The sequence below is a fragment of the Fragaria vesca genome, linkage group LG6 (genome assembly GCF_000184155.1).
Source record: "Fragaria vesca subsp. vesca linkage group LG6, FraVesHawaii_1.0, whole genome shotgun sequence".
Classification (NCBI taxonomy): domain Eukaryota; kingdom Viridiplantae; phylum Streptophyta; class Magnoliopsida; order Rosales; family Rosaceae; genus Fragaria; species Fragaria vesca.
In genome coordinates, this window is record NC_020496.1 from 2,390,537 (window position 1) to 2,411,274 (window position 20,738).

General features: G+C 38.5%; 4 protein-coding genes and 1 pseudogene across 5 annotated transcripts; 2 read left to right on the forward strand and 3 right to left on the reverse strand.

Annotated features, from left to right (window-relative positions):
- Positions 1-881: 881 nt before the first annotated feature.
- On the reverse strand, positions 882-3,087 carry LOC101301693 (nuclear speckle splicing regulatory protein 1-like). The gene is made up of 2 exons (XM_004302154.1): positions 3,071-3,087; positions 882-2,063 (listed from the first exon to the last, which is right to left on the reverse strand). Exon 2 carries the CDS (start codon positions 2,009-2,011, stop codon positions 1,058-1,060), a length of 954 nt encoding a protein of 317 aa, XP_004302202.1. The 5' UTR covers positions 2,012-2,063; positions 3,071-3,087; the 3' UTR covers positions 882-1,057.
- Positions 3,088-3,608: 521 nt separating this feature from the next.
- Positions 3,609-7,580, forward strand: LOC101301983. The gene is made up of 5 exons (XM_004302155.1): positions 3,609-3,737; positions 4,231-5,654; positions 6,201-6,401; positions 6,489-6,640; positions 6,789-7,580. Exons 2-5 carry the CDS (start codon positions 4,259-4,261, stop codon positions 7,257-7,259), a joined length of 2,220 nt encoding a protein of 739 aa, XP_004302203.1. The 5' UTR covers positions 3,609-3,737; positions 4,231-4,258; the 3' UTR covers positions 7,260-7,580.
- A 338-nt stretch (positions 7,581-7,918) lies between these two features.
- Positions 7,919-12,590, reverse strand: LOC101302276 (annotated as a pseudogene). Its single transcript, XR_184854.1, has 13 exons — positions 12,527-12,590; positions 12,396-12,433; positions 12,203-12,276; positions 12,023-12,109; positions 11,846-11,923; positions 11,312-11,502; positions 10,877-11,018; positions 10,296-10,376; positions 9,241-9,369; positions 8,911-8,989; positions 8,595-8,666; positions 8,407-8,487; positions 7,919-8,311 (listed from the first exon to the last, which is right to left on the reverse strand). The product of XR_184854.1 is annotated as a rae1-like protein At1g80670-like (transcript).
- Positions 12,591-13,636: 1,046 nt separating this feature from the next.
- Positions 13,637-17,645, forward strand: LOC101302566 (regulation of nuclear pre-mRNA domain-containing protein 2-like). The gene is made up of 7 exons (XM_004302156.1): positions 13,637-14,214; positions 14,813-15,060; positions 15,298-15,456; positions 15,618-15,774; positions 15,946-16,088; positions 16,198-16,233; positions 16,708-17,645. Exons 1-7 carry the CDS (start codon positions 14,139-14,141, stop codon positions 17,443-17,445), a joined length of 1,557 nt encoding a protein of 518 aa, XP_004302204.1. The 5' UTR covers positions 13,637-14,138; the 3' UTR covers positions 17,446-17,645.
- On the reverse strand, positions 16,933-20,611 carry LOC101302847 (NADPH-dependent 1-acyldihydroxyacetone phosphate reductase-like). The gene is made up of 4 exons (XM_004302157.1): positions 20,111-20,611; positions 19,250-19,409; positions 18,244-18,539; positions 16,933-17,460 (listed from the first exon to the last, which is right to left on the reverse strand). The coding sequence occupies exons 1-4, from the start codon at positions 20,445-20,447 to the stop codon at positions 17,381-17,383; spliced, it is 873 nt and encodes a 290-aa protein (XP_004302205.1). The 5' UTR covers positions 20,448-20,611; the 3' UTR covers positions 16,933-17,380.
- Between the last annotated feature and the right edge of the window lie 127 nt (positions 20,612-20,738).

Sequence of the window (20,738 nt, forward strand, 5' to 3'; positions counted from 1 at the left end):
AAAAAATCTTAACAATATCAAATGCTTAAGACCATATGTAAATAAACCACAACAGTTTGTTTCTGGTGCGGACGTCTGTACCGGTTTTCGTACGGATTTCCGCCGTTTCTCCATCATTCCAGCGCCGGCGACGCAGTTTCTTCTCCCCGGCGTGATCCCAGACCTCCCCCGACGGTGTTGGAATGAAGAAGAAGGCCGGAGAGATCGCGATCGGAGGTCTGTGCAGCAATCTCACTCAGAACTTCACGACCGATCATGGTGAACCTCTGATCGCGATCTCTCCGGCCTTCTTCTTCATTCTAACACCGTCGGGGGAGGTCTGAGATCAAGCAGGGGAGAAGAAACGGCGTCGCCGGCGCTGGAATGGTGGAGAAACGGCAGAAATCCGTACGGACGTCCACCTGATAATCCTTGTAAACCACAAACATGTTTTATAAAAAAGAAATTAAACCACAAACATAAAGAATTATAGTGCTGGGATCAGATTGTGCTCAAATACAATTCCTTTAAGAAAAGGATATATGCTAGAACTATTTGTATTGGATGCAATTGTAATATTCAGAATTGTTATGTTAAAATCTCCACGATTGGCTTTTAGTGCACATAATCTGGCGCCCTCTGGTGCACTTCAGCTCTATAAACTGAAACTTAGCGAAAAGTATATTGTGCCTAATACAAAAATTCTATACTCACTGGCCAGCAAACAGTTCTTATTTGATGAGAAGGTTTTATAAAGCCATTACTCCCTCCTACATAGTTGAATGGTATATGATATAAGACAAAGCTTTTTCTTTACTGGTTTTAATGAAAGTTTCACTTGTTAAATTTATGATAGTACCGAAGATGATTCTTTAATCCTTCTCACACATTCACTTATGTTCCTATTCAAGCTTATCAACTATGAATAACGTAAGACAAAATCATCTTACACTGTCCAGCATGGTCCAGTAAAATGATGATAACTGGAAAACACAAGCACAAGAATACTGAATATCACGACTAGTATATGCTAGGAGAATAACAAAACCAAATAGATTGAACAACGGGGATAACTATATTAGTTTTCATAGTACTTTTGTTGTTCTTTTGCTTTCTTTCGAGCTAAAAAGCGCTCCTTTGCAGCAACCACCGCATCTTCACCTCTTTTATGATGATTAGCCTTTAGTTGATCTGCTGGCGGCTCTTCAGTTGACAATTTTTCCTCAGCTGATGTTTGTGAAGCTGGCTTCTCCTCCGAGGGTTCAACAGTTTCAGACATAGTTGTATCTTCACCTTCACCCCCCTCCCTCACCCTTGGAGACTCCAATGGCCTCGGTGCTCCAGCGATTTCTTCCTCTTCAAGTTTTACCGGCTTCCTTAATCCGACCTGTTTCTCTGGCTCGATCACTTCAGCCGGGTCCTCTAGCTTCACTAATTTAGCCTGCTTCTCTTTCCTTGACTTTGCATCTTCTGCACCAAGCGCAACATTTTTGTCAAGGTTGAAATAAAATTCACTCAAATCTTTCTTCTTAGCAACATCATCTTTCTCCTCCTTAAGTTCACGAAGTCGCTCTTCCTCCATCCATTTTGCCTGCTCTGCAAGTTTCTTTTTGTAAGCCTTTGTGACAAATTTATCCTTATCCGCATACAGGTCATCTTCTTGACTCCTCTCTTTTGCAAGCTTTCTTTCGTATGCTATCTCATGTTCACGATTTCGTTGTTCTGCTTTTTTCATTAAATGCTGAATATATCTCGGCTTTCTTTCTTGTTGTTCTTGTGCACGAGGTTGTATGGCTTTCTGTTTCATATCATCATAAACTCCATCATAGTCAAATACTGATGGGTCCTGCTCCAGTGCTTTCCTCTGCTGCTCCTCAATATCCCTGAGTGACTTGTTCTTGTTAGCATGTCGAGAAATTTCTCTCTCAACATCATTGTCATCATCATCACCAAAACCGACAGGTCTACGAAGAGGAGGCCTAGTGGGCTGCTTCTTCTGCTGTGGCCTTAGGTTCAATCCATACTTGCTCATTTTTTCTTCTTCCTTCTTGCGCAGTGAGTCCAATAAGTAGCAGAAGGAGGCCCTGCATCCAAGTTTCAACCCACAAAAGCAATAGTTAGGGTAAAGTAACCTTTTAAAATATATAAAACTATAAAGCAACTTCCACATCAAACTTTTGAGTCGAAACTCTTGCTACTTGAAGAAACTCTACTCCGATTGAGCTAAACTCATTACGCAGTAAAAGAATTTGTAGTGTATTACTACAGTAGTTACTGCAAATATTAATAGCTCAAACTACTGTATCTCAAAACACAAGACAAACAGGAACAAAGCCACCAACAACAGAAAGCACCGAAGAATAGTACTAAAATTAACTGAAAAGCGGTTAGCAAGACTAGGATGCACACAGGACTGAAAGAACCTAGATAAGAACACCTTATGCTATAAGCAAAATTGACATGGGCAAGATTATACTAATACCAAACATCGTAAAATCAACCTAATATTAGGAGCTTGAACTCATATGTTCACTCCAACCCCATTCTCAGACCTCCAAGCCACTATTTAACATCATAACCTAACAACTCCGCCGACTTGGCCTTTATTTTCCCTTCTGCCATCTCGTGAGTCGTGAACTACTCACATATTCTAAACTCATGCACTTCTAAGAAAACTATCACGAAAGCCCCGGAGTTGCATTACTAAACCAATCTAGCATCCTAATCTTACATTGCGGGTATCTCATATCCACAATTCAAAACAGCTTTTTCTCTTTCAAGTATCATAATGATTATCTAATCCCCGTCATAACTTCAACTGATTATAAAGCAAAACAGCAGGAGAAACCAACCCAATAAAACTAGGGTTTCAACCCCTTTATCCAAACCAACCCAATTTTCCAACTTGTTAATGGGGGTAGTTCCAAATTCAACTAAACTTTTCTGGGTCTCAACTTTCGAACACGAATTTCACCAAAAACAATACCCAATCGAAATTCCCAGATCAAAAAATTCACATAAACTAAAGAAACGATGAACAAATTGATTCATAATAATTGAATAAATTCAGAAAAATAAAATAAAAACTCACTTACGGTGGCTAAACGGTGTCGCTTCCTTCAATCGATTACGTTTCCCGACGAAGAATCAGAAAAAAGTAAAAGAGAAACTGAAATCAGGGGTTTTATAAGATTCAGGTTTTCCTAATGGGCCTGGTAGTGACCCGACCCACGACCCAAACCTCATCCAACCACCAATCAGACCCCGCCCGACCGCCACGTACACGAGGGCATTTTGGGAAATACGGGGCAAAAATAGAGTCGTATTTTAAGATGAAACCTCCTTCTACTTCTCTCATCCTCTCACAAACTCTAAAATCTCAGAATAAAAAATCGAAACCCTAGAAATCGAAATCCCCAAAATTTCTTAGAGGCCCAGAAAAACACAACCAATTTGATTTTCTTCGTTTCCGCTTTGCCCTCTCTCTCATTGTTTTTTACAATTTTCTTTCTTTATTTTTTTTTTTTTTGTCGTTTTTTTGTTTTCAGGGAGACGATTAAATTCAGCGAGTTCTGGGTTTTGGGAGCTCTAACTAGGATTTTGTGATCATATTCATTCTGGGTTTTTGTAGATGCTGCTGCTTCTCTAATGGTGGGTTTTGTCTTGTCAAATTAGGGTTTTCAATTTTGAACACATCTACCCCCTTTTTTCTCTGTGGTCATTCATCGAAGACGACGCTGCGAAAGCCCTACATTACTGTGAGTCTTACTTGCTTAATCCTATCTCTGTTGGGAACTTGAATTTGGAATGTGAATTTGTAATGCAATGTGTGAATTAGGGTTTTGGTTATATGCTTTTGTGGCTTTTTTGGATAATGTTCAGTGAATATGTCAACTTGCTGTGGTAAAAGGGATTTATTTTGATTTCGTTGCCAATTCGCTGTATTTTTGTTTCGAATTCATGGTTTTATTATTTCCCTTATATTTTTCTAAGCTTCAGTTTTTTTTATCAATTTATTGGAGAAGAGATGATTATTTTTTTTCTAATATTAACATTAACATAAACTGTATACAATTTTTTTCAAGAGCTACAGACTTGTGCATGTCTTTTCTTCAAACTCTTTTTGCATCTGGTTGCTTTTTGTTTCTTTTCTTCCCGGTTTTATGCATCTCTAAGGACCTTTTTTTAAAATTTTAATTATTCTTGTTGTTGCTGGTTTTGATAGCATAATTGATTTTTTTCATTAATCAGGGTTGAAGGTGAGTTTCTGTGGGACAATATGTCATCACCATATCCAAAACTTGACAATCGAACAATTGATCAGTGGAAGGTTACAGAGTTGAAAGAAGAGCTTAAGAGGCGCAAATTGACAACCAAGGGTTTGAAGGAAGATTTGATAAAACGTTTGGATGAGGCGATTCGAGTTGAAAGGGAAGCTGCCGAGAGGCTTGAACGGGAAAACGCAGTGAGGCTTGAAAGGGAAAACGCAGAGAGGCTTGAAAGGGAAAATGCCGAGAGGCTCGAAAGGGAAAATGCCGAGAGGCTTCGAAGGGAAAATGCCGAGAGGCTTCAAAGGGAAAATGCCGAGAAGATTGAACGGGAAAATGCTGAGAATATTATAGAGGGTAATGATGAGAAAGTGGATAATGGTTTTAATGTTGATGGAGAGCCACATGGAGTGGATGCTAAAACAAGTACAGGCTTCATTGATGGGCAGGAAAAGGCCGAAAATACTGTCATCGATGGCAGTGCAGAAGCATTGAATCAAGGCAATTTTGAAGAGGATTATGTTCTTGTGGATAAACAGGATGCTGCCATTGTTGGAGAGGAGTTGATTGTGCAATCCACTACTGTTGAAACAACTGTCACAGTCACTGAGAATGTGGTAGCATATTTAGATTTAGGTGGTGAAGGTTCACAGAACACTGAAGCTAAGAAGATAAATGAGGATCCAAAGCCCCAGCTGGAGAATGAGGATCCAGTGCCCTTGCTGGAGAGTCTGGATTCAAAGCCCCAGTTGGAGAATGTTGATCCAAAGCCCCAGCTGGAAAGTGAGAGTTTAGATGCTACACCCAAGGATGCCATGCTCGACTCTTCTGCCCCAAACTACCAGGTATCTGAGGTCAGCACTGTTTTAGGGTCTGAAGTAAAATATGATTATATTTCTACTGATAGTGTGTCAATTAATGAAAAGACTGAACTAAAGGATAATATAATTGCTGATCATGTCAAATTAGAATTAGATGTTAAGCCGGAGATGGTGGAACCATCATCCAGTGATGTTGTCCCAGTCAATGGTGATTCACATCCAATGGATGTTGAAGAGCCACCTGAGAGCAAGGCATCTGTTAGAGAGAGAGATGACAACTATGATACTAATGCAGACATTAGCAAGAAAAATGATAGTGCGGATGTGGGGTACTCGGAAAAATTAAATTTAGAGAGAAGTTCTGGAGATGATTCTATGGATGAGGATGTGCTGGACAATAAACAATTTGATTCGAAGTATAGTTCTGATTATGTGGGAGATAAGGCTGAGAAAACTGAAGTTCCTACTGCAATGGAGGATAGTCATGTTGATGTTGTGGGAGATGATATGTCCTCTGATAAAGTGGATACAAGTGATGATAACAAGAATCATCCAGCTCTTCCTGCTGAGAAAAGAAAGCTTAATGGTGAGTTGCAACTGAGTTTGTTGATTAGTTATAATTCAACCCATATGTTACATCTTTTCTTTAAATTCTTCTTATATCTGCTATCTTATATATGCATGCAAGGCATAAGTACTAAAATTAAATCGAATAAGACTAGTATCTTGTATTTGTGGTATAATTCAATTAGATGCCTTGCATTTGTGGTATTCTCTGAACGCTAATTTAACTTTTCGGTTTTCCTCGGTAAGTAGTATATTGGAGTGCATAGAGATACTTTGAGACATGTAGTGCTCTTCATATATTTTGGATAATGTTTTCTGAAAAATTGGAATATTTGTTATTATTTTATTTAGGAAGGAATTCGTTGGTACTGTATTTTAAGAGCCATAGGCTACTAGTCAGTGTATAGAAATTGAGGCTCTTTCTTAGGCTTTTTGTCTTGCACTGTATCTATCTTTCTACATCAATTCACAGGCATTTTTATTCGAGAGTCCTTTTCCTTTCCTATTAATTTATAAGCTCCTCTTGTTTTCATTCCTGATAATTTTCTTTTATCCTTTCCTATAGATAAAGCAGCAGTTGCAACCAATGAGCCTGCTGTAAAGAGGCGCAGGTGGAACTCTGAAAGTTTGAAAGTTCCAGAGCCACAAAACTCTATTCAAACACCTACCACCACACCCAAAGATACTTCTCAAACCCCCATTCTGAAGCGCAACTTCTCGAGATCAAACTCTACAATGAGTGAGGATACTCCTAAGGAACGTGTTGGTGAGTCTTTTATCTTTTCCTTGAATTTCCTTGAATTTGAAAATTTTCAGCAGCACAAGTTTAGAATCCTTACATCTGTTGTTGCAGTTCCTCCATCGCAGAAACCACCAACTAATTCCTTAAAGATAGATCATTTTTTGCGGCCTTTCACCCTGAAAGCTGTGCATGAACTTCTTGGGAAAACTGGGAAGGTTACTGATTTCTGGATGGACCAGATCAAGACCCATTGCTTTGTTACTGTAAGATCTTCTGCTTTCATTTTTATTGTAAAAAGAATATGTAACTGACTCTGATTATTTATAATCATACTGGCTATGCAATTGGCAATCTCTATGTTTGATTTCAAATAAACTCATCCATTTTCTGGGAACTTATGTGTTGATGCAGTATTCATCTGTGGAAGAGGCCGTGGAGACACGGAATGGTGTGTATAACTTGCAGTGGCCTACCAATGGAGGGCGCCTCTTAGTGGCGGACTTTGTTGATCCTCAGGAAGTACAAACTCGGGTTCAGAATCCTCAGACTCCTGTTACTCCAGTGAGTGCTCCTGTTGCTCCTGCTATCTCGGCCACTGCGCAGCATCAGCCTTCACCTCGTCTGTCTAGGCAGCAACTGCAGCAGCAGCTTCCACCTCCCCCCTCTCTCCCCCCTCCACCACCCCTGTCTAGCCTTCCCCCAAAAGAGCGGCTTCCTCTGCCACCCCCACCTCCTCTGTTGGAGAAAGTTGATCCTCCGCTCGTCACTTTGGATGACCTCTTCCGAAAAACTAAAGCAACCCCTCGGATCTATTACCTACCTTTATCCCAAGAACAAGTAGAGGCAAAACTTGCGGCCCAGGGAAGAAATCCTAAGCAGTAGTACATGTCAGTTCATGCTCTTCAGATTTTCTGATGGGTTTGGTCACTGATAGATAGTGGTATGGTTTTTGGTTTTGAATTCTCTGCTTTATTTGTAGGGCCTGAGGCCAAGTTTAGTGTTAGTAATTTCCTAACACTGAGCTATCTTAATGGGTTTATGGATCCATTGTATCTTCGTTCAGACTTCACTTTAGTTGGTTGATTGTAACTTCTGTTGAACAAATCTTTCCTAAAGTTGATGAATGTAGGACATGTTGATGTTTTCCATAATTTACCGTGGCCAGTCAAGTATTGAACTTGATCTGAGCTGCCCTAGTTTGTGAAGCGTGGTGATGTAATTTCCAGGATGGCGTTTCATTGGTATATGCTTTTGGTGTTTGGTGGTACAGTTTATCTATATATTACAAGTTATATCCAGGTTCTAGGAGCCATCCTAAGTAGTCTTGTGGTAAAGTACAAATTCAGCTGCTTATCCATCATTAGCCTTTATTAACTACTAATTGACATCGGAATGCATCAAGTCCCAACAACTCTACTTGTTATGATAACAATGTCATGCTGCTAGAAACTTTGATTGTGATGGATTGGTACTTCTACAAGCTGAATATTCACACACACACAGAGGGATTAACGATCTGGCAATTTTTATCTAAGCTTTTGTTTAGTAATAATCAAAGTCCTTTAATCATCTTATGCATTCTCCCTCAAAAATCTATCCCGTAAAAGCACCTTATGATACATCTCATAAATTATTGAAACACTATCTGAGTACTCAGAACACCAACGGTGAATCAGTTCTTCAGAACTTAACAAAGATGATAAGCACAGGTCCTTGAAAAAATATAATATCAATAAGAGTTCACAAGGAATAACACAGGAGAGACCCCTACTACCAAAATGTCTACTCAGAGGGACCACCTCCATCAGCCTTGATCACGCATTGGAAACTGAAAGGTGATAAATATATACGAAAAGAGCTCGTAGCAAAACAGGCATGACTGCCCTTCACTTTCTTCCAGTTGAAACTCGCGGCTTGGCTTTCACCTCAGATTCCTGCAACCATTAAAGCATGTAGCATTGTAAGTATGAGTTTTCGAGGCCTGCATGAAGAGAAGAAGATAAGTATTTGAAGCAACTCGTTACATTACCTGTGGCAAATGGAGAAAAATGTGATTCTTTGCTGTAGTAGGATTATGATTTTCTGCACCCTTGCTCCAATCATAGCAAACCTGCACACCGATATGGGAAACAAGTTTTAATGTAATGCATGAATAATGGAACATCTCTGGAGTGTGCGTCTTTGTGCCTAATTTTATGATTCGTGAAAGAGGATTACCGCATATGCATATATGGAACCATCTTGATTGAATGTACTGCAAGGTATAGGCTGACTGCACCTTTGCATTGCCTGAAAACCAGAAAAACCTCTGTTAGACGCCTATATTCTGTAACTACAGAAGGTGACCAAAATGCTACCGACTTCAATTATGTGTGTATGGTGGGGTCTGTAACTACAGAAGGTGACCAAAAGGCTACCGACTTCAATTATGTGTGTATGGTGGGGGGAGAGAGGAGAGAGAGAGAGAGAGAATAATATTCCAAGACAATAGGCTTGATAAGACGAATGAAATAAATAAAATAAAAAAATTAACCTTAAGTCTTTGTTTGCTGTCCTTGTACCCAAAAATTGAAAGAACCATCAGAGCCAGCAGTAGCAAATGTGTGGTGCACCTGAAACAAAGGACACACAACACGATCAAAAATGGTAACACAGAGAAAATGAAAACGGTGTTCAATTAACTTCTGAAATACATAAGAAAAGACCATATGTACACACTACTTATAAAAAATGAAACCGTGACATTTCAGTCATGATTCTGAGGTAGAACAAATTCCAGCTGTTCATATGTACTTCAAAACGCTTCTAACAAAGTGTCTTGAAAAATACATGAAAGTAAATGGAACAGCAGTAGAAATCTTACAGGATGGAAATTCAGAGAGTTGACAGAGTATATCTCATTGCCCTCCCTGTGGCATTTGAAGGTGAAGTTTTTAGTTGATTGGTGCTCCTCCAGATGATGCACACCAACCCTCCCCTCAATAGATCCGACCTGGTCATAACACAGGGACACAATAATTATTTTTAATTATTCAATAAAGATCATAGTTATCAAGGAAAAATAAGCAGTCTGCATTAACTTATATGTCAAACTCTAAAGATTTGTGGCATTGATGCAATTTTTTTATGTACATAGATTACAAATTTGGATGGGAGCATTAGGATTAATAAGAGGCTAAGAAAGAAAAACATCCATTAGGGATTTTTAAAGGAATTACTTTACACAATAATCACTTCTTTTTAATTTAATTCAAAGGTTTTCAATCAAACAAGTCAGCTAGTGCAAAATTGACCACCTCCCTAGAGTACTAATACGTTGAAAGACCTTTCTTTTGAACAATTCCTATAGTTTCAGTGAGAGCAGAGCTTATAATCATAATTTAGCATCAGGCATGCAGTTTTGAAGAGATTGCTGAACATGCTAAATACTTGGTCCTATTCATTGAACTACTATTGAACTGTTGTTCAATTCTGTATCTGAACAAATAATTCAAGTACACATGCAAGAACACACTTACATTGCTTGCTTGATTCATGAAAATCAACTAAAAAGGGAAAATCACAAACCATCCCCTTCAAAAAGCACAAATGGGAATAAGAGAACAAGGTTTCAAACAACCAAACACCAATCCCCATATAATGCTTAATTTGAAGGCAATATTACAGCTCTGCACCAGTCACATTGGCAGCATTTGACCCAAAACATCCCACTAGAAAGGGTTATAATGACTAAGCTCACATTATAAACAATAGAGAAGGTAAGTTTTATTTTCAATTCACAATTTCATGCAAAGATATATTTCAGTTTGTCAATATATGCAATAATTGTAGAGAAAACTATTTTTTGAGACAAATATATATGGAAATAACAAAGGGGAGAAGGGACAGAAAGATCTAACATGAGGAGTTAATACTTACTAAGAATCCTTGCTGATCAGGAAATGCAGCAACACACCTTGTCTGAAACTTTAGGGGTGAAACAATTCTCTTGAACTCATTCTGTTTGTAATTGAAAATTATTTATAAAAAAAAAAGTCAGCAAAAAACATACATGTAAGTAAAAGCAAATTAAACATGAAAAACTGGTAAACATTCAAACGAAACCTTATATTAAGCTTGAACAATATAAAACTATAAGCTTATCCTCAAAGAGGCCGAATTGACAAATAAGAGTTATACAGTGGTTGAGAAATAAATAAAAATACAGTGAGATCAGTGGTTGATTTATATTTATATGAATCGTCTATATAAATGCCTGATTACTCCACTTCTGAGGATATAACATAGGCACACTCTTATTGAATGAAAATACTGAAATAGGCTCATCATGATGCCAAAACTTCTTCCTGATTAAATGAGTCAATGAGAAAATATATATTGCTGGAAGCAGGGACCGATAAAGTCATGGAAGTAAAGAGGCCATGTTTTCAAGTTTATTCTTGTAACATCAGAATGGTAAAATAAATATAATTTTCTGATTTCTCAGGATAAAATGTTACCCCGGGGTTCTGCAGTTTAAAAATAATAATATTTCTATCTGCCGTCCCAACAACCAATAGATCCTTGTTCACTGATAGCGCATAGCAGCGTTCTGGAAGTTGTTGGGTGTGCACTGGGTTTTGTTGCCTGGTATCCCAATACCTGAAGACATGCAGAAAAAAAGTTAACTAAAAAACCAACAAACCTGAAATTTAAGAAGTTATAAGGTAGACAAACAAGACAAGGCACTGAACAAATAGAAGAGATCTAGTTGTTAGAGGTGTGAGAGAATGAGAGCATTAGGTAAAAGAAAAATCTAGGAGAAAATGGTTGTAAATTGGCGGTGCAAACTCATACCTTATATGAATTAGCTAATAAAACACCATATGGACTGTTGGAGTATAGTTATTCAGATAGCTCAAAACATTATAGCAGGACTGCTTTGTATTACTTACTTTAGAGTCTTGTCCAAGCTTCCGGTGACTAAGAGCTGCAACTCGGAGATCCAAGCCATCTCTTTAATGGGGCCCTCATGAGCAGCAACTGTCATTGTTTGGTTAGTAGCTAAGGACCACATCTTAGCTTGCTTGTCACAGCCTCCAGAGAAGACAGTTGCCCCATCATCCTTCCAAGCCGAGCACAAAGCCTACATTGATAATCATATATTACTATTTATACGATCGCTAAAATCATAATGAACTATACAATGGTGGTGGAGCAGGAAACATATACAATTTTCCAAACGCAAACTTTACAAATAAAGACACACCATCTAGTCATCTACCACATAAATGGTATCATGTACTTTCACAGGAAAGAGATTCACATTAAACTTGACGCATTCTAAACTAAAGTGCCTATCCGTAATTCCTTTACGCAATGTAGTTTAACTAGACACCAGAATTCACGCTTGAGTACTGAAAAACCAAAGCAGTTCCATGTAACATAGAGATAAGACCAAACAATACAAGATAGAGAAATTGCGGTACCGGATGGTCATGCGAGATCATTCCCTTGGGGGCACTATGAAGATTTTGTCCACTGTGATGTATCTCCCAGCATCGAACCTGAACAAAAGCACCGAATAAACATATGTAAACACCTCACATTCACAGAAATTCAACCAAATCGAAGAGCTAAAATTGGTTAGGCAATTAAACTCAGACCTGGTTGTCCCAGGAGGTGGCGATGAGGTGGTTGGCTTTGGGGCTGAAGCTGAGGCTCGAAATGGAGTCGTTTGGAGCTTCACCCACCTGTTCAAATCCAAATTACACAAAATTCAACAAACAAAGTATATATTTTTCACCAACCAAATACATAAAAATCAAAACTTTGAATCGAATTACCTCGAAGGACTTGTTGGGGTTGGTGTTCTGATTGGGCGCCGCCATGAAATTCGACATTGGAGAAGAATAAGCTACTGCGGTCAAAAAACAATACAGTGAAAATTGGTTAACGTCATTAAAGGAATCTCAGACGAACAAGACAATAACGATTTAAACCAAGTTCAGCGTTGTGTGTGAGAGAGAAGGAACTTACAGAAGCTTGGTGTTGGTGGTGAAGGAGAAGAGCGAAACCTAGAGAGAGAGAGAGAGAGAGAGAGTGAAGAAGGGTTTGGGGTTTTGGGAGGCTTAAATGGGGAACCGCAAAGAGCTTAGCTTAAGTCTTACCGTCGTGTTGGCGTAGATTTCACGACCCTCGTTTTGTTTTCGAATGCTGGAGCGGGAGCGGCTGAGGCGCTTTACTCGTTTTTCCTGGATTTTATTAGTTTTGTGTTGGATTTTGAATTGCGGCCTATTTGCATTTTGGTCCCTTAATTTGACGTATGCTTGAGGCTGATGGGCTGATGGTGGATACAAATATAATCCTCAAGTAGGGAGTCCCTACTAGGGACTAAATTAGTATGATCTTTTGAGTCAGAGTAGGATTATTAGGTTAATATATTGTCGTAATCATCACAATCAGTAATTTCTTGATTTAGTTAGAAAAAAAAAAAATAAGTCGTAAATTTACAAAAAGATGTTTGTATCCAACTTAAATCGACAACATCAAAAACATAATCGATAATATCAAATACAAACATAGCTGACAAAAGTATAAGAAGAGGTGTTAGCAAACTTAGCATGGAGTAATATATCCAACAAACTATAAATGTTTGTGTAACTATATCAGCCAAAGAAAACAGGCGATGACAACCCTATCAGTTTTTTTTTATCTCTACCACTAAAAACTTGGAAGATGAGAAAATTGGATACTAGTCATCTAACCAAAAACCACTCCTCCCACCCTACACAAAAAAGGAATGCAATTACTACAGCTTGATTTGAAATTGATAAAACTTACTCATCATGCTGTATTTCTATAATCATTATGCAATACCATTATATCATTGTCAAAATAAATAAAAAACATAACAGAAACTCTATATTCACTTAAATTTTACTTGTTGTGACTTTGAAGATGATATTAATATTATTTAGATAACTTAGCTCAACACGGAGCTTTAACATATTTTTAGAGAAGCAAACTTTGTTGTTGACAAATTATCTAATTTAGGGCATACAATTAAACATGTTAGGTTTTGTAAGGATATGGTGATTGAGGCCTAAAGGCAGTATGGTACTTGCAGAGTCTACAAAAATTATCTCAATAGAGTAATTTTCACCTACTCAAACGGTTAAAATATAATTAGTCCAAAGTATAAGGATAAATCGTGAAAAATTAAAATTAGGGGTAAAAAAAAAATAAAACAAATCTGGAGATCTAATTCTGGCCATCCTGGACTAGTTAGACCGGACATCCAAACTCGGTGTGAGTTTCTCTCAAACTAGTTTTGCGCCAAATGGCCTCAACTTAACAAACAACTCAAAAAACCTGCTCTTTTTCTCTTCCGTTATCGAAACGTTTCTCGTTTCTTTTGCCTAACCCAGAAACCGTTTCTAGGGTTTCTCAAAACTCTTCCCTCTCTTCTAATTTCACTCACAGATTGCCACAAAGTTCTGTAATTTGCGCAACGACGTCGTTTTTGGTGGGAAGTACTTGCCAAAGTTTGATTCTTTTGTTCAATTGGGATTGTTAGTGGTGTTTTTGTTGCTGCCTTGTGCTAATTGGAGCTGGAAGGGGATTGGTTTTGGGGTTAAAGCTTGAAGATTTGTTGGGATTGTTTGAATTGCTGAAGAGGGTTTTCGGCGTTTTCGATATCGAAGCTGTTTAGTGTGGTTTTAGGGTGTTTGGGATAGGTGGATTGGGGTGGGGGATAAGGCATTGGTGAGGTAATAGGATATGAGTAGTGTATTTAGTGAGCAGATACTTGCAGATAAGCTCTCCAAGCTCAACAGCACCCAGCAGTGTATCGAGAGTATCCTTTTTTCGATGAATTGGGAAGTTGTTTGTGTATATTATTTGCTCTCATTGGCATTTACTTGCTGCTTGATCTTCTTAATTTTCAAATTGGTTGTTTTGATTTTGTATGGTGTTATTTTGTGTTTGAGTGATTCTTCATCCCGCTAGAATGCCAATTTCTTGTCTCTTTTGACAGAGATTTCAATTTTGAATATGAGTTGCTTCTATAGAAGTTGATAAAGGAAACTACCGAAATTCATTGTTAGTTTATCATTTAGAATCGCCTAGTTAGTGGGGCTTGGCTTTACCCTTAGATAAGTACCCGTTGGTTTCACTGTATGAGCATATTAATTTAATCTTCAGATGAATTTAATGTTACTAGTTAAGAGAATGTAGTGATGTTACTAAGTGCAAAGACTAATATTTAATTTTTTTTGAAGTCGTGTTGCTGTGTGTTTGCTGAGTGCTTGATGTAGAGTCTGCTTGAGTATTTGTTTGAAGTTTCATTGTAGGTTCAGCTGTGTAAGTTGTCTTCCAGTAATATATGTGTATCCACTCTGAAGCAATGATGTCCTTTTCTATATTGAGAACCTGTTGCCTTGACTTTATAAAAGCTTTGTCACACTGGTGTATATTTCATCGGAGCAAAGCTGAATTGGTTGTTACAACATGGGAGAAACAGTTCCATAGTGCACAAATGGTGCAAAAAGTCCCTCTCTTGTATCTTGCAAATGACATCCTACAGAACAGCAAGCGTAAAGGAAATGAATTTGTTACTGAGTTTTGGAAGGTTCTTCCAGGAGCGCTTAAAGTTATTAGTGAGGAAGGCGATGACCATGGAAAGAATGTTGTCTCTAGATTGGTAAGTCAATCCTCCATCTTATGTGAGACAGGTCATTCATCTACTGGTGACTTCACCTTTAATCCTCTCTGGTTTTTTTTTTTTTTTTTCTATTATTCTTCTTGCCTGCTCTTTACTCGCCCAAGAATTGATATGTGAATCGTGTGCACCAAAATCTAAGAATCTTTGACAGGCTGGTGTACTATTTCATTTCAAGTCGGCTTAACTTTGTGTGACTGTTGCTTACCAATTTCTTAGGTTGGGATATGGGAAGAGAGGAGAGTTTTTGGGTCTCGCACACGGAGCCTTAAAGAACTAATGCTTGGGGAAGAAGTGCCTCCACCATTGGAGTTAAGTGGCAAAAAGCGCTCGCGTTCGGTCAGGATTATGAAAAGAGATTCACGCTCTATCAGAACGGTGAGAACAAGGGTCACCATTTTATTACTTTCTCATTCTTTTTATTTTGGACTACCCCAAATAAGTCGTACATTCAACTTAAACATATTTTGTCCTTTATTTTTCTTTTATTTCCCCTACTTACTTGAGAGAGTTTGTTTGCTGTGTTGTTTGGAAATCAGAAACTTTCCATTGGAGGTGCAGCTGAGAAGATTGTATCGGCATTTCACTTGGTGATCAGTGAAAATCCAAATGAAGATGCCGAGATGAGTAAATGCAAGTCTGCAGTTCACCAAGTAAGGAAGTTGGAGAAAGATGTTGACAGTGCCTGTACTACTGGTAAAAATAAACTTCTCTTTCTGTTAAGTCACATCTTTGTTTTGACTAGAGTGGTTAAACTGGAAATTCGTTTTAGCTGTTTTACATTGCATCCTCTTACAAACAGGCAGTTAAGTCTTGCTGTGATTTCCAACATACTTGTCTCTTAACCTATTTTCTTTTTGCCTTCAGCAAAGGATCCAAAACGGAAAAGTCTAGCAAAAGAACTCGAGGAGGAAGAAAATGTGTTGAAGCAGTGTTTTGAAAAACTTAAATCAGTTGAAGCAAGTAGAGTAGCACTTGTATCTCAATTAAGAGAAGCTTTGCATGAACAGGTACTTCTCCATATCATCTTTTCTTTTATTCTTCTTTGTATAAGCAAGTATGTAGTGCTTCTTTGGTTCATGTTATATACTTTTGCTGATATTCTGGAATCTTTTTCAGGAATCAGAACTGGAGAATGTTAGAACTCATATGCAGGTATGTCAATCATCTTTGAAAACGGTATTCAATTTTCTGCTTTCACCTGTCAGATTTTTAAGAGTTGGGGGATTCTCATGTGTTATAAAATTCTACCCTAGTATTTCAGAGAAGATGCTTGATAGTTTGTGGTACTTTGTTTTCGTGATTTAGAATACTTTATTACCTCCGCGGTCAATAGGTAGCATCCAGTTTGTCATCAAAATATGTTACTATTAGTGGTGTGAACTCTACCTAGACGTGATTGTGACGTTTGACTACTGAGAAAATTTGGAATTGAGTAGATAGGATGCCTTTTTTTTATGGTGAATATGTCCATTTTTTGGCATCCCCTCAAAGTAGTTTGTCAGTCTTGTCATGGAAGTTTCTATTTATTTTGTTTGCAAAGACGGTTTCATTTAGATATTTTCTACTAAGAATTGAGTAATGGATGAATCTGAACTGCTAAGTAAATTATATTTTGACCGAGTGTAGGTGGCACAAGCACAGGCAGAAGAAGCCAGCAACATGCGGAAACGGCTAAATGATGAAGATTATATATGTAATCCATCAAGTGCCGATGCAAATTCCAAAGGAGGGCAAACACCTAAGAAGTCTGCTGCAGCCATTGCAGCTCTGGTTGCAGACAAGCTTGCTGCTTCTAGTTCCTCTCAATTAATTATGACTTCTGTTCTTTCTACTTTTGCTGCTGAAGAGGCAAAGACTGCTGGCCTGACCAAGCCTTCCACCTCTTCCAATTCATTCCCATCCACGCCAAAGAGTTCGGGCACTGATTCAATGTCTAAACCTGAAAGGTCCATGCCAGTTTCAGATCCCATTGTTTTTATGTCAACACAGCCACCCGCTGTGCCTCCAAACCACTCGTACCAATCAGCAATGGTTCCGCAACAGCAGAATCATGTCCCGACCTCACAAGCTCAGTTTCATATGCTTCAAAACCCCTCTTCACAACAATATTTACAGCCTTCAGGAGGTGTCATGGGCCAATATGTTTACGGGAATATCCCACCTTTGCCTCTAGGAGCGCCACCACCCCCACCGCATATGGTAAGTCCAATGGTGCCTTTATCTCAGCAGCCCTTGCAAATGAACCAGCAGCCCTCACCAGTTACTCAGCAGCAACAAATACCCTTAATTCAACAACCTCCTACTTTCCGGCCACTTCAACCACCCGGAATGGTGTATTATAGCCTTCCTCATCATTCTCAGTGAATTTGAATACTTCAGGTAGGCAGTATAACCAATGTGAGCTTTATTTCTGTTTTCAGGAAAAAATCATCAAAGTTTTGTTTAATCATGTTGACTCTTTTTTTTGGGGTTCAGCATTTTGGCTATTCTTTTTTCAAGCCAGCATTTGCTCTTTTAAGATTATTTATAAATTACTCATTGGATAACAGCCACATCATTTTCTGAAATCAAGTTCTGAAAAATTAGTGTGGAATCTTATTCAGTGTATAGATGGAGTATAGAACACTTGTGAGTATTACCTATTGTGCCTAGTAGCTTGTAGGTCAGAATATGTTTGAAATTTAACCTCTTCCCAAGCCATGAAGGTCCAAGCGCTGCTCTTCTCTAGGCATTTTTCCATCTCAATATGCCGGAAAGTGCAGTCTGCATAATTGAAGAGGATAATTGTTTTGAACCTTAAGGATGTAGTGATGTACAGCCACCCTGAAATAATTGCAGGAATATGATTCTCTATTCTACTAAAATTCCCAGATCAGTGCTGTGTGGATTTTAGCTCGCACGCCCAAAATTGTACCAAGCTTGTTTTGTAGTTCCATCTGCAGTCGTGGAATGTGTGCAATCAAGATGCATAAATATTTGAGTTTCTCTTTTAACTTTACACTACCTAATAGGCTAATACATTGTGAATGGGAATGATGCTTCCTTTAATAAAGATGACCGAAGACACTTAACACATTGTCAATGACGCTTCCTTTGATAAAGATGATGACCCTGTAAGAACTCAGAGCTTCATTACTTTCCTCATGACAAAATCCCTAACAGAGATTGGCATGTAATACAAGATTGCAAAAATAGTAGAGAGATAACCAATGGAGAACCAAGCAGGTGGATTCTTCTTTAGAATCGCAGATACCGTCTTCTTAGCAAACTCCTCTGAAGGAGTTGATCTGGGTCCTTGTGATCGAGTTGCTCTATCACGGATTGCAGCATCAAAAGGTTTGTATAATTTCCATTCAGGCATCTTGTTGTAGCCAGCTAAACTAGAATTTCCTATGTTTGACTTAATAGCTCCAGGTACAACAGTGATTACATCAATCCCAAAGGGCTTGAGTTCCAATCTATAAGACATTAACAATTGACAATAATTAGAATCCGATGGAGGAAAACAAAGAACTCATCTTGCCAGGTTTTGTCCATGCACAAGAATTGGATAAAAATACAACTATAGCTGACATTATTTCCCCCCAAATGTTGATAGATGATATTATCCTGGCATCATTGGCATCAGTGCCAGATTCCTTTATCTATTGATTTGGTGTGGTGCAGTCTGAAACTAGACTTTCACCAGTTGGCCATTATGTTGTTCCTAGTATGAGGTTTGTGAAAACAAAACTTTGATATTGAATGACTGAAAGTGAAAATCCTACAATAATTCTTAGATACTCTGAGAATAATGCTGGGTGAACCCTGTGTCCTGCACTCCCGCCTAAATCCCCTCTTATCAGAAATTTTCATTTCGTTCTTACCCTTTTAACTTAAAAGCCCAAGACTTGCTATCTAAGATTGTTAACAAGCATTCCATTGAAGTTGCTTATTTCATAAGAAGGCTTCAGCAAGCATCCTATAGATTCCAAAAAAAGTAAACCAACTTATGATCTCATAAACAAATACATGCAAGCACATACCTCATTACTTATTACTTATTAGTTATTACTATTCTAACATAAAGGATTGAAGGGGGTAGGCTAGTGTAAATGATTTGACGAGTAGACCAAACATAGCATAGTTATGCAAGAAAACTAACAGAAAAGTGACTCAGGGCACAAACCTTAAAGAATCACTAAGTGCTTGAAGAGCAGCTTTCGATGCTGTGTAAGCACCAGACCATGGTCCAGGTGATAAAGCAGTAACACTTCCAACATTAACAATCTTTCCTTGTTTTCTCGATGCCATGTGAGGTACAACAGTTTGTATCAACCTCATGGAACCTGCATAGAAGTACACATGCTTAGGAAGAAAACAATGATGTGGGTGGCATGATTAATGAAACAGTTGGATCATATATTCATGTACTCGACAAAACTTTGGGAAAGCATCTAAATAAGACACTTCACATGCGCTTAAGGGTACTAGAAGAACATGTAAGCTCCAGTTCCACATCTAGCATTGGAGAGCAGACAAAGATATACAACCTAAAGCCAACTATCCAGTTTGATAGAAAAACCTCTGCAATGCGATTGCTGAATGAATACTTAATCCACTTAAAGTTGCTAAGAACTTAACTACAGAAAGATGATACCTGTAGCCATTAAACTCTATAGGCCATTGTACCAACAAATTTTTGAACCCAATTGCATAGTGAAGATTTCAGCTTGATAATCGCCACTTATGCACATAGACCATACACACATCAAGTATCAACAACATTACATTGCACACTATTATCACCACTCCATGTTTTGTTTCCAAAGTTCCATTCTTCCCTCATAATATGAAGTTTTAAATCGAATTCATTTATAGCTATATGCCAACTGCTAAGCTCACACTACTCAAGCCATTAGAACTGTAGTCTTCCATCACAGAAACTATTCAAGGTAAACAGAAAAAACAACCCAAGAACAATAACAGAATAAGACAAAAATGAACATACTGAAAGAGTTACAAGTATGATTGTTGTGTACTTATGTACCGTAAACGTTGGTGTCAAATGTGTGTTGCAGGGCAGATAGAGGAACTTCAGCGAGTGGGCCCACGCACGGAACTCCAGCATTGTTCACCACCACATCGACTCGGCCGTACTTCTCCAACACTGTGGACACCACTTGCTTCACGCTCTCCTCGGAAACCACGTCCAGTTCTTGAAGGAAGAATCTTGGGTCGTCCTCAAGATCAGCCATGGAGCTCAGAGACCTGGTTGTGGCCACCACCAGGCAGCCCTCGTCGGCGAACGCGCGTGCCAGCGCGTGGCCGATGCCTCCCTGCGAGCAGCCGGTGATCAGAACCACTTTCTGGCCGTAGAACTCCATTTGGATTGAAGTTTTGGAATAGATGAGAGAACCAGAAACAAGGTCAATATGTTTTGTGGATTTGGTGGAGGGTACAACTTCAGTTTTGCAAGCTCGGTATTGTGACTATTACCAAATACCAACCTTTGTGTCGGTCGGGTCCTTCTGTGTCACTTTCATATTTCAGAAGGGTGCTGGTAGATGTACTGATTAAGTAGACTCAGCCATTAATTATCTTTTAATATTATCTCTCGTTATGATTTATTAAAATTAAATATAAAACTAAATCTCTGTTAAAAACAAAATAAGTAA